Below are 13154 nucleotides of genomic sequence, written 5' to 3'. Positions count from 1 at the left end.
GGTGCTTCAGCAGGCCTCCTACACCATCAAAAGACCTCTTCCCGTGACCTGTAGCATTGTATACCCAGTCAGTTGGCACAAGCAACTTAATTCAAACAGCTGGTAATGATTTTTGAAATGACTAGGAGCACCATAAGAAATAATGATCATCTTCTCTGTCCTCTTTGTAGTTGAAGAATTTTGCACATTGCTAGCAAAACATGTGCTGAGTCATATTTTGTGTCATCACTTATAACTGCAACACTTATGGTCTTGTTTTGAAAATATGTCACTCCTGTAAACACTGAAACCTGGTCATTACTCCATCTCCCTTCTCAAGCATGGGGTCCCGGATTCGATTCCTGGTGGGGTCAGGGATTTTCACCCGCCTTGAGATGACTGGGTGTTTGTGTTGTCCTCATCATTCTATCATCATTCATGAAAGTGGCGAGAATGAAAACAGAAATAACGGAATTATAATTTTTTTGGATGCTGGAGTGATTCATTAACCAGCATTTATAATAGTAGTACATCACTACTTTACCAAAAGTGGACTAATTTAACTATGTTTGGATATTCTGAAAAGGAATGATTAATTTACTATCAAATTTAGCATTTGTGATTTTTATAATTTTAACTGAGTTGACTAGATTTCTGCTATTATGGAACAAGATTTTTTCCGCTCCTAGTGTTAAGTTTCAAGTATGGTATTAAGTTGGGGAAACGCAAGCAAAAAATGTATTTGATAAGCTTAATCAGTGTTGGCACTGTCCCTAGCTACAGGGCTATTCAAAAAGAAGGAACATATTTCAAACATTTATTGCTTCTAAACTACAAAATATAGAAACACAATTCCAATGTTACTGGAAAGAGAAAAGTACAAATTTTTATGCATTCGATGTACGCACCTTGTTTTAGACAACACATACCAAAATAGTGGCACATTTCTTGCCACACACAAAGCAGCTGGTCTCTCGTTATCGAATTCATAGCTTCAACAATGCGATGTCACAGACTTTAACGAGTGTTGGGCAGGGGGGGATTAAAACACGGCCTTTCATGTAACCCCACATAAAGTCATAAAGTGTAAGGTCTGGAGACCTGGGAGGCCACTGTCAATGAAGTTCATCTTCTTCTTGTCCTCTTCCAATCCCATATGCTGAAATGGTGTCACTCAGGTAACATACAACGTCCTTAGAGAAATGATGTGGGGCACCACCTTGCATGAAGGTGAAGTCATCTGAATAATCTTCAAGTTGAAGAAATAACCAGTTTTGAGGTATGTCTAGATAGATTAGTCCTGTCACAGTTTTTTCTATGAAGAAGAAAGCAACAGCACCAATGTGGCTGTGATTGGAACGTTTATCTGGAATGTTCAGATTTCAAACTGTTGTCTGTCCAGGAATGTTGGAATGATGGTGTTACCTTTTGTAGTTTGGAAGGTATAAATGTTTGAAATCTGTTCCTTCTCTCTGAATATATATTCTGCATATATTACAATAACACTCAATATACAAACACACACAGCCGGCTGGAGTGGCTGAGTGGTTCTAGGCGCTACAGTCTGGAACCGCGCGAAAACTACGGTCGCAGTTTCGAATCCTGCCTCAGGCACGGATGTGTGTGATGTCCTAGGTTAGTTAGGTTTAAGTAGTGAAGTCCCATAGTGCTCAGAGCCATTTGAGCGCGAGCGCGCGCGCGCGCGCACACACACACACACACACACACACACACACACACACAGACACCGCGCAATCCCAGTCTTTTCTTTCACCATCTTCCAATACAGTATTTTGTGAATTATGTACAGCTCTGATGGAATTTCTTGATTTCTAGTGTTAAAACCATGTTAAATAATGAATTGTGCTAAATTTCAGACTAGGGCCAGTGTCAGACAAGGCTCTTTCCTTTTACAGTACACAAATTGGTACTGTCTGTTTCACATATGAGCTAACAAAGTTTTTTCCAAATATTTTGTGTATTCTGTGGTTATATTCACATCATCTTCCTGTTCCTCTTTCCCTGGTGAATTACAACCAGCTGTTGACTCCCTTGAATTCATTATACTTCACTGCAAGTGTTGCCAACAACACTCTTCAAAACACACAGGCCTACATAACTTTAAAATACAGCCAGTACTGAAGTAGCATTAGAAACTGCAAGAGAACTGTAAAATGGCCCTCTTGTCCCTTTCATAAATAAGGAAAGTTTCCCTTGGCTTGTTTCATAAAAACAACCCAACCTGTATGGTTCCAAATGATCACTCAAAACTCACAGTAAGATTTCAAGAGTACTCCTCCACTGAAGCTACAGCAAAATGCTACTGGCTCTTTTTGCCCTTTCACATTGTCAACTCTAAATTCTACACTCCTGGAAATGGAAAAAAGAACACATTGACACCGGTGTGTCAGACCCACCATACTTTCTCCGGACACTGCGAGAGGGCTGTACAAGCAATGATCACACGCACGGCACAGCGGACACACCAGGAACCGCGGTGTTGGCCGTCGAATGGCGCTAGCTGCGCAGCATTTGTGCACCGTCGCCGTCAGTGTCAGCCAGTTTGCCGTGGCATACGGAGCTCCATCGCAGTCTTTAACACTGGTAGCATGCTGCGACAGCGTGGACGTGAACCGTATGTGCAGTTGACGGACTTTGAGCGAGGGCGTATAGTGGGCATGCGGGAGGCCGGGTGGACGTACCGCCGAATTGCTCAACACGTGGGGCGTGAGGTCTCCACAGTACATCGATGTTGTCGCCAGTGGTCGGCGGAAGGTGCATGTGCCCGTCGACCTGGGACCAGACCGCAGCGACGCACGGATGCACGCCAAGACCGTAGGATCCTACGCAGTGCCGTAGGGGACCGCACCGCCACTTCCCAGCAAATTAGGGACACTGTTGCTCCTGGGGTATCGGCGAGGACCATTCGCAACCGTCTCCATGAAGCTGGGCTACGGTCCCGCACACCGTTAGGCCGTCTTCCGCTCACGCCCCAACATCGTGCAGCCCGCCTCCAGTGGTGTCGCGACAGGCGTGAATGGAGGGACGAATGGAGACGTGTCGTCTTCAGCGATGAGAGTCGCTTCTGCCTTGGTGCCAATGATGGTCGTATGCGTGTTTGGCGCCGTGCAGGTGAGTGCCACAATCAGGACTGCATACGACAGAGGCACACAGGGCCAACACCCGGCATCATGGTGTGGGGAGCGATCTCCTACACTGGCCGTACACCACTGGTGATCGTCGAGGGGACACTGAATAGTGCACGGTACATCCAAACCGTGATCGAACCCATCGTTCTACCATTCCTAGGCCGGCAAGGGAACTTGCTGTTCCAACAGGACAATGCACGTCCGCATGTATCCCGTACCACCCAACGTGCTCTAGAAGGTGTAAGTCAGCTACCCTGGCCAGCAAGATCTCCGGATCTGTCCCCCATTGAGCATGTTTGGGACTGGATGAAGCGTCGTCTCACGCGGTCTGCACGTCCAGCACGAACGCTGGTCCAACTGAGGCGCCAGGTGGAAATGGCATGGCAAGCCGTTCCACAGGACTACATCCAGCATCTCTACGATCGTCTCCATGGGAGAATAGCAGCCTGCATTGCTGCGAAAGGTGGATATACACTGTACTAGTGCCGACATTGTGCATGCTCTGTTGCCTGTGGTTCTGTCAGTGTGATCATGTGATGTATCTGACCCCAGGAATGTGTCAATAAAGTTTCCCCTTCCTGGGACAATGAATTCACGGTGTTCTTATTTCAATTTCCAGGAGTGTATATAGGGAACACAATGTGTTAACTAGCAAGTGTATGGTGGCACAGTTTCTGAGCTATGTTGCATTTCCTCACAAAATGAAAATGTAGACTGTGGAAGTTCATACAAGAATAGCCAATTTTCCAAACTAACTACATATACTATGAACAACAGCAGTCCCACCATATTTCATAAAGGCAGTGATTATTTTGTCTCGATCTGTGAAAATTCTTGACACTAAATAATATGGTCAGCTTTAATGTTCAAGAAATCCTCACATGACTTACACAGGGTGCTCCCAGGAGGAATGGTCAATATTTAGCGACATGAGAGGAACCATGATTGGCAGCAAAAATGTCTCGTAAACATGAGATCTAAAATACATACCTTAAGAGCTATAAGTGCTTGTTCATTTTTGATACTATGAAACAGATCTCTTCTACTTCAAGGTCTTTGCTTTTCATTTTCATATTTTGGGAGCAGGAAGTACTCTCCAAACCAAGAGAAAAATGTCTAATACACATTGAACCTAAAATGCGTACTTTACGAGCTAGGAGCACTTGTTCATCTCCGCTAGTGTGAAGCACTTCTCTTCTGCTGAACAAATGCTCGTAGCTCTTAAGGTATACATTTTAGGGCCTACGTTCTACTAGATTTTTTGCTTCTAGACTATTCCTCTCCATCCCTGAGTACTGACCACTCCTCCTGGGTATGGCCACTTAGCCCTTAAGAACCCAACTTGGTTAACTAAAAATAGACGAAGCATATTATTAATTGCTTCACACAATTAAGAAATGCAGCATCAGCTTCAGTACTTCTGTGTTTACAATATCACCCCCCCCCCCCCCCCCGAGCACATAATTTCGTAAAATGACTAACAAACTCTGTGATTCAGTTTTTTTAGATTAGATTTACTTTCATTCCAATTGATTCATAGTGAGGAGGTCATCCCTGATGTAGAACATGTCAGTAAAACAATAATACTTACAACTGAAGCAAATAAGCTAATGTACCTTCTACAGGGCCCAAGTGGAATGATCATCATTTATTTATTTTTAATGAACACTATGTGAAAGAATCATTTTACAACACTCATTTACTAAGACCGCATTAATGTACTGAATTTAAAATTAAAATAAAAAGTGTTTTTTTTTAACACAAAATAGAACTACTACAATACTTATTTACAGTGAACACATTACTGCACTGAAATGGTGCAGAAAAACAAACACACACACACACACACACACACACACACACACACACACACACACACACACACACAAAAGTGACTTTAAATCCTTGTGAAGATTATTTTTATTTCTAGTATTGATTCCATGAACTTAGCTGTTGGCTTGAAAAAGTGATGTATTTTTAATGACAAATTTCATTAAGGAATAAATATATTGGGAAGCAGTAGTTAGTATCCCTAGTTCCCTAAACAAGCCTCTGCAGGATGTTGTTGAGTTCACACCACATATAACTCTTATTGCACATTTTTGTGCCTGGAAAAATTTAGCTTGTCTTGATAAATTACCCCAAAAAATAGTCCCATATGACATTATGGAGTGAAATTAAGTGTAGTATACCTGCTTTTTCATTTTTATATCCCCTATGCCTGACACAATTCGCATTGCAAACAGAGATTTGTTAAGGTGCTTCAGCACTTCTGTGGTGTGCTCCTCCCAGTTGAATTTATTATCAAGCTGTAATCCCAAGAATGTAACACTGTCCACTTCTTCTATCTGCTTGTCATCATTTGTTGGGCATATACTCGTGGGACACACCTTACAAGTTCTGAACTGCATGTAGTGTGTTTTTTTGCCACAGTTTAGTGACAAAGAATTGGCTAGGAGCCAGTGATTAATGTACACAAATATTTTATTGGCCAATTTTTCTAAGACTACACTTCATTTGCTATTTATTGCAGTGTTTGTACCATCAGCAAACAAAACAAACTAGGCATCTGGTAATGTTACTGATGAAAGGTCATTGGTATACACGAGAAAAAGTAAGGGTCCTAAGATGGAACCTTGTAGAACCCCACATGTTATTAGTTCCCAGTTGAATGATACCTGATAGCTTAATACACGTCTCTTTTATAAACAATTAAGGAAAATAACGACTGCAGTGAATGGCAGAGGACATCACTGAACTTTTAAATATATTTTCTTGCTTAAGAAATATGGATTTAATAAGAAACTCATCTTTGGGGGCACACAGAGAGGTTATTGGCTATCTTCAGTAACTCCAGGTCTGGCTATTCTCCCCGTCACAATACAAGGTAATTAATGTCTTCAGCCATTACATAGGGCCAAAAAATATTTTGTTAATGTTCACTTGTAGGCATACCACTCCAATTTTTGTGCTACTGCTTCATACAGGACTTGTAACATTTTCATATATAGGGTGCGGCAGCGTTCATAGTAGGATATTAAAAACACATCATCAGGCAGTAACTGTAATTTATTTATTACCTCTTATGTCAATTAATAGTTAAAGGTATGCCATTTACTAATGTGTAAGTCATTGTCCATTGCGTGGATTACTTTTTGAATATGACTCCTGTCAAATGATGCCCCATCAGTGAATGCTATCTAAACATGCTGCAAGACTCCCTTCTTCCCCAGTCAGGTATGGTTGACGTTGATGTGGAACAATTATGGTTTCAAAAATTTTTGTGTTATTGCTTCATACAGGACTTGTAACATTTTCATATATAGGGTGCGGCAGCGTTCACAGCAGGATATTAAAAAACACATCATCAGGCAGTAACTGTAATTTATTTATTACCTCTTATGTCAATTAATAGTTAAAGGTATGCCATTTACTGATATGTAAGTCATTGTCCATTGCGTGGATTACTTTTTGAATATGACTCCTGTCAAATGATGCCCCCTCAGTGAATGCTATCTAAACATGCTGCAAGGCTCCCTTCGTCCCCAATCATGTATGGTTGACGTTGATGTGGAACAATTATGGTTTCAAAAAGATGGAGCAACCTCACATGCAGCCAGAATTTGCATGGCTTTCTTGCGACAGACATTTCCAGGAAGAGTAGCCTTATTTCCCATTTTGGTGACATTTCCTGGCCACCTCGCTCACCTGACCTTTCCTGTGCAGACTTTTTCCTTTGGGGCTACCTGAAGCAAGAAGTGTTCTGAACACGTTGTGCCACCATTCCTGAGTTGAAGGATCTCATCAGAACTGCCATCGGCAATGTCCCAGGGAATACGTTACGCCAAGTTATGGAAAGCTTCCAACGCTGCCTAGATGAATGTGTTGTGCAAAGGGGGCATCATTTGACAGGAGTCATATTCAAAAAGTAATCCCTGCAATGGACGATGACTTACACATTAATAAATGGCATACCTTTAACTATTAATTGACATACAAAGTAATAAATAAATTACAGTTACTGCCTGATGGTGTGTTGTTAATATTTTACTATGAACGCTGCAGCACCCTGATTATGTAAAAAAGAAAAGAAAAAGAAACACTCTATAGGCTTACCACCATTTTTAAATTCTGGCTGAGCAGTAATAAGATCCATTACACAAGTATGCAATGCATCTTATGGTGTATTTGCATTGAAATTAGAGTAAAAATGTGATGCATGATGACACTCACCTTAGTAACAATCTCAGATTCCAACAGTCTCTGCAGGCCACCATTTGACACCAAAGAGGGGCACGTAATTAAATCAAACAAATATGCTTGGCCTGATAATGTTCCAATTTGAAATAATGTCAGCTGCCCTTTAACACCTAAATTTATTCCCTCACAGTCAAATGACACTGCAACAGGTTTTCCCGATTTTGCGGCCGACAAAATATCTTCAACAATCTGAAGAGATTCTTTCACATTCACGACGACTCTAGTTGCCTGCATTATTTTTGCCTTCCAGACTTCAGCACTTCCACTGTCATTCACTAAAGAAGTTGCTGCATATGAGCGATCCTTCTCTGTATTATCTGCTAATGTCTTCATCACTAAAGAATTAATACGCTGCTTTAGGGACTGATATTGGGGGTTTTGTAGAGGCTGACTAACAGACTGACAAACTGCTGAATTGTTCGCTTGAGTAAGAGGTTTGGCACACTGACCATTGTTGACTGCACTACTGCTTCTGATCTGTTGTTGGTGTGTTGGACTTGTTTGAAGTGAATCACTTTGACTAACACAGTTCTTAGGCAACACTAATGTTACAAGATTAGACTGCACATTAAACACATCAGAATGCATTTTTAAGAAGGTCTGAAGGTCTTGTGGCGTTTTGAAAATATATGAAAGATGTTCAGGAGGAAACCTTATAGTTGCTTTACTAAAAAGTTGATCCACCAACATTGGACCTCTGGAGTCTATGCACTTCGTGAAAAATTCAAGCAAGCCAGATGTTACTTCTTGATCCACTTTCATCAGTTCAAATTCACGGAAAGGCTGTGGTTCCTTTCCCTCATATTCTTTCAATATAACCGTATCTTCCTTCACTACAAAAGCATCTGGATATTTTAACAAAAATTCTTTAAACTCTCTTATGTTTTGGCCTGAGATGTGTCTCACCTCCGGTGAAGCTTGGGAACGGTGACCCAACAAACTTTTAATGGGTACATCAATACCGGCACCATATTGCATTAACTTGTGGCTAAAATATTCGACAGCTTCTTGAGCATAATCTCGTTTCCCACTACTGTATTTCACTGCATTGTTTCCACTTTCTTGTTCCACACTGAGGGGGCTGTAGCCATTTACGTAAACATAGTCACCATCAAAACAAAAAAGCGCTGGATACTGGGAGAGAAACTTTTTTAATCCAGACTGTGAGCCTCCTGCAATTTGTCTCATTTCCTTGGTGAATCCTTTTGCACCAAACTGACAGCTTAGGTCGTGCAACGTACGCGGGCCACCCTTGTCCATCAGTCGTTCAAAGAAAAACAGCAATGTCATATTCCTCACTAATTCATATTCCGTGCTGTCCATTTCTAGTAATATTGTTGAGGCAAAACTTAAGTCAGAGAGAGAAATGAAAGAAACCTAAAATAAAATCTGTCTGTCCCCAATGCTCACACACACACACTCTCACTCACAGCTCAACACATTTTGTAACAAAACACACTAGCTGCCACCCATGTGACGGTTAACTGCGTTAAACAAGTTAAAGTCTCTTCTGGTGGACGTTGGGTATGAACATCATACTGTCGCTTCGTCACTCAAAACAATTTTTTTAAAAAAGTAACGCCCACGATAAACTGCACTCTTATATTAGTACACATATAACTCAAAAATAAATACACTACGTGGCCAAAGATAAACATTTTTCAGAGATGTAGCATTTGCGAAAAATTACAGCGCACCGTATGCTACTGGGAATGCCTCCGTCAAGAATTTTGCTTAAAAATTAATTTGTAAGCAGTTTTACGTAAAATCCATGTTCTTTTGTGTCTTACAGGATTTATCGAAGTCGTCATTTTATGTATTATTAATTATTGCTTCTACCAGTACCATATACCGTATGCCAAATACGGTCATTTTATTGTAGTATATGATTGTCGAACACAAATCATATTCTAAAGTAAAATGATCGTTCCACATATATCAATCTGTCTGTGCAGATATCTGCAGAGGTGTCTACGCATGCAATAAATCATCGCAAATCAGATGTGTTAACGCGACACAAATTCATCTTTAATGTTGTTGACTTGTAAAACCCTCCTTCCATATAGTCCACAGTGTTTCCGTAGCACCGGGGGACCACCTGTTCGTGGATGCAAACAGAATCCACGCACTGTTAGAGCTGCGAGGTGTGTGCGACGTATTACACCGTAGACTTCCTGGGAAACGTTTGTTGGAAGAACCGGATTAATTCTCTGCACCGTGTCTAAATAATGGTCGCCAGTCTCATCTTGACTCGCGAGACAGGGTTAAAATTGTCACAAGTCATATATGCCCCCTATCTATCCATCTAACTTGAAAAATCTATCAACTCCGATCGCTAGATTGGAAAACGAGCTCCGCAAACAGTCACTGGTCCACAACCAATATATTTCTACCATCTTCTCTACAGGAAACACAGTATCACAGCCTAAAGTAAAAAATGAGGACGGTACACACAGAAATACGACAAACCTAATCTCAAATGGAACAAACGGAATTTGCTTCCTAAAAGACCTCAGCAAGTTTGCCTCATTATCAAACACTGCTTCCAGCTAACTAACGTCTGCCCGCCGAGCAAGCGCTCACTCACTGTCACACCATTGGTCATAAAAACTGGAAAACCACTTAGCCCTTCAATCTGTGCCCAGGAAACACACTTGCCAATGATTTCAGTTTTCCATAACACAACACAACACTCTCAAAACCTCAGCTCTGGTTCATAGTGTCCATGACTCTCATCCCACACTTGCGAAGACGCTCAGCAGAACCTGATTTGGCGTGCTCCAAATCTGCCTCCCAAAATTATTTTAAAACTCACACCGTTCGATCAATCCACTTTCAAAGCAAAATGGAGGAACTTCAATTGGCTATATCCTATTAATGGTAATAGTACTTCCTGTAGGGTACTGATTCCAAAGGCAAGAAAACCACCGACCATCCTTTGGTAACCACTTACTGTAGAAACCAACACAGTTGGCAACAACAACCACCCACTTAGCAAGATTAAGGAAAGACCTGTCCATTATATCCAGGCTGGAGAATAGCTGCTTTCACCCAGAAATGGCGAAACAGGCGTCAGCGGTCACAATAGCGACTCGCACTAGACAGTGGGTGCGACCAGGAAATGCTACACAGATCCTGCCCACAATTACGGTGACATGCGATACTGTTTTCAACAAGGATAGTGAAAACCTTGGAACTGAAAAAATTCACTCAACATGCAGGAGCAACGGCTGGCTAGTTGACTGACTGAATTAACATATGCACCTCTCAGCTGTTGTTCAGGGTTGGAAAGCTGGCATCCAGCTCTACACTGATAAACCAAAACATCATGACACTGGTTCGTGCTTGAATACCATGGGGCCCCAGCCTTTGCAGCACTTTTCCCCTTCCGTGCTGCATGTCGATCCTCTTGCTATTCTTTTACCCCTCCCTTGGGGAACATGTCTGGGGTATTATCGGGAATGTTCTGCATCCTATTGCTGACCTGCGAACAGCCTCAACTTTCTTTTTGGCCCCTTTTTCTTTCTTGGTTTCCCTTCTCCTCTCGTTCCTCCACTTCGGCGTTTGAGGATCCTCTTTTTCTTCTTCCTCCCCGTGTGCTCCTGTAGGCCAGCCCATGCGTCTGACGTGTAAAAGGTGACTGGGTAACGCATAATTCCCAGCCCCGGGTCGACAGGTAGGGTTCGCACATACCCCCTGGTACAGGCCAGGCCCAGGGAGGGATGATTGCCTGAGCTGTAACCTTCCCAAATTTCCCATTGGTCCCTCCATCAGGTGTGAAGGATGCGTGACCTGAGGTGTGAACAATCACCAAAGACGGGTGCGCCCCCTTGTGTAGGGGCTTCCCAGTTGGAAGGAGCACGACATTGGAGACACTGGCAATCATGGGGGATTTCCTCGTGATCTCCATCAACGTCGACGAAACGTAAACGTAATGAGGCTACTGATTCAAAGACTCTTCCTGCTACACCGCAGTTGTTTGTGGTATCACAAACTGATGACGGTCAGTCCTTCGCCACGCTCAGTCCTTCGCCACGCTCAGTCCGTTTATTATTCAGAAAGATGGTGATTCCATTGCTGGCCCTATGAAATCCTGCTCTCGTTTACAGAATGGCACTCTGCTTTTGGAGATGGCTTCTGATGGTCAAGCACAACTATTACTTACTGCAGTGCTTCTTCACAGCTACCCTGTTTGTGTCGAGGCACAAAGAACTTTCAATTCTTCCCGTGGTGTAATTTACACCACGCTGCTTGATGGTCTAACCGAGGCTGAAATACAATCTTACCTCTCTGATCAGGATGTCATTGCCATTCATTGTGTAATGAGAAAGGTCGATTCCTCCTTGGTGCCCATCCACACTCTTTTCCTCACCTTTGATAGGGTGGTGCTGCTGTCCAAGATTAAAACAGGCTACGAAATCATCAAGGTCCGGCTGTACATTCCGAATCTGATGCACTGTTACCAGTGGCATTGGTTCAGTCACACTAGAATGTCTTGTCGACACCCAGCCAAGTGTGTAACCTATGGCAGGGATGCACATCAGGGCGAATGTCAACCTCCTCCTCCCCGCTGTATCAACTGCAATGGTGGCCACGCCGCCTCGTCCCAGGATTGACCAGTGTATCTAGATGAGCGGGCTGTTCAAGAGATTGGGGTAAAGGAAAAAGTGCCTTACCCAGTAGCTCGCAAGTTACTGGCTAGTCGCAAACCCTGTGTTCTCCTGTCTGGCACTTACAGTTCAGTTCTTGTTACCCCTTGCTCCATGAAGGACATGGCTCCACCGACATGAGACCTCAGATTTGTCTCTGAGGTTGTGAAGTCACCCATTGTCAAGGTAGAATCGCTGTCCCCCCATCCCGCTGTGCAATAACCTGTCAAACACTCGCCCAAAGGGGCGAAGCTACCCACTACCCAACCTGCAGGCAGGAAAGGCCAGGAGTAGCACACCCAAGAAGACTTCCTCCGTCCCTCCAGCCAAACCACACCCAAGTCTTCATCTACCCAAAAGGGCTTGAAGAAGTCTGCTAAACACAAACGTTCTTCTCCTTCACCAACTCGAAGATCCTGCTCGATTGTGTCGCCACATGGTCGCTTAGCCCGGCTGGCCTCTGTCTTGCCAGTGTGCACCACCAACCGATTTCCGGCGTTGGACTCCGCCGACCGCACAAGCACACCGATCCTTGTGTGGACCCCATGGAGCAGGATTCTCCTGCTTCTGTGCCCTGTAGTAGCGACTCTCCATTGGCTGTCCCTCGGCAGACACTGAGTTGACACCCCTACCTCTCTTCCTCCTCATGACTGTCCTCCAGTGGAGCGTTTGCGGCCTTCAGTCCCACAAAGAGGATATGCGGCTGCTTCTAGCATCGCAGCATCCCCTTGTACTTTACCTTTAGGAAACAACATTGCGCCCTCAAGACCACTTTGACCTTCCACATTACTTACCAAATCGTTTTGACCCTCCCCCTGAGGTCAGCATCCCATCTGATGGGGTGTCATGCTGCTTGGCACCTTCTGCCCAGGTGAGTAAAGCTCCAACTGTTGACAAGGCTCTGCATTCTAAGCCCCCCAAGACGAAGACGCCGAAGGTGATGGTTTTGCCACCTGAGGAGACTAGTCAGGGTCAGTCCGATGATGATGCCATCGTTCTATCTGACATCTCCCTTGGGTCGCCATAGGAGCTGATGGACATTGATGTCGACCGAGGGCGATCTTCTCGTCCCAGGAACAAATCTCTGGCCAGTATGGGCTCTCCTCCAAAGCACAGG

The 13154-nt window shown here is 43.5% G+C and overlaps 1 protein-coding gene across 1 annotated transcript in view; it reads right to left on the bottom strand.

Moving 5' to 3' along the window:
- LOC124722130 (egalitarian protein homolog) overlaps positions 1-8969 on the bottom strand; it is a 70998-nt gene extending 62029 nt beyond the window's left edge. The window contains exon 1 of the mRNA XM_047247334.1: positions 7362-8969. Coding sequence (XP_047103290.1) covers positions 7362-8711 — 1350 coding nt within the window. The 5' untranslated portion in view covers positions 8712-8969. The remainder of the gene's footprint in view (positions 1-7361) is intronic.
- Positions 8970-13154: the final 4185 nt, after the last annotated feature.

This window comes from Schistocerca piceifrons, chromosome X, assembly GCF_021461385.2.
Source record: "Schistocerca piceifrons isolate TAMUIC-IGC-003096 chromosome X, iqSchPice1.1, whole genome shotgun sequence".
Classification (NCBI taxonomy): Eukaryota; Metazoa; Arthropoda; class Insecta; order Orthoptera; family Acrididae; genus Schistocerca; species Schistocerca piceifrons.
This window is presented reverse-complemented; position numbering and strand designations above follow the sequence as displayed.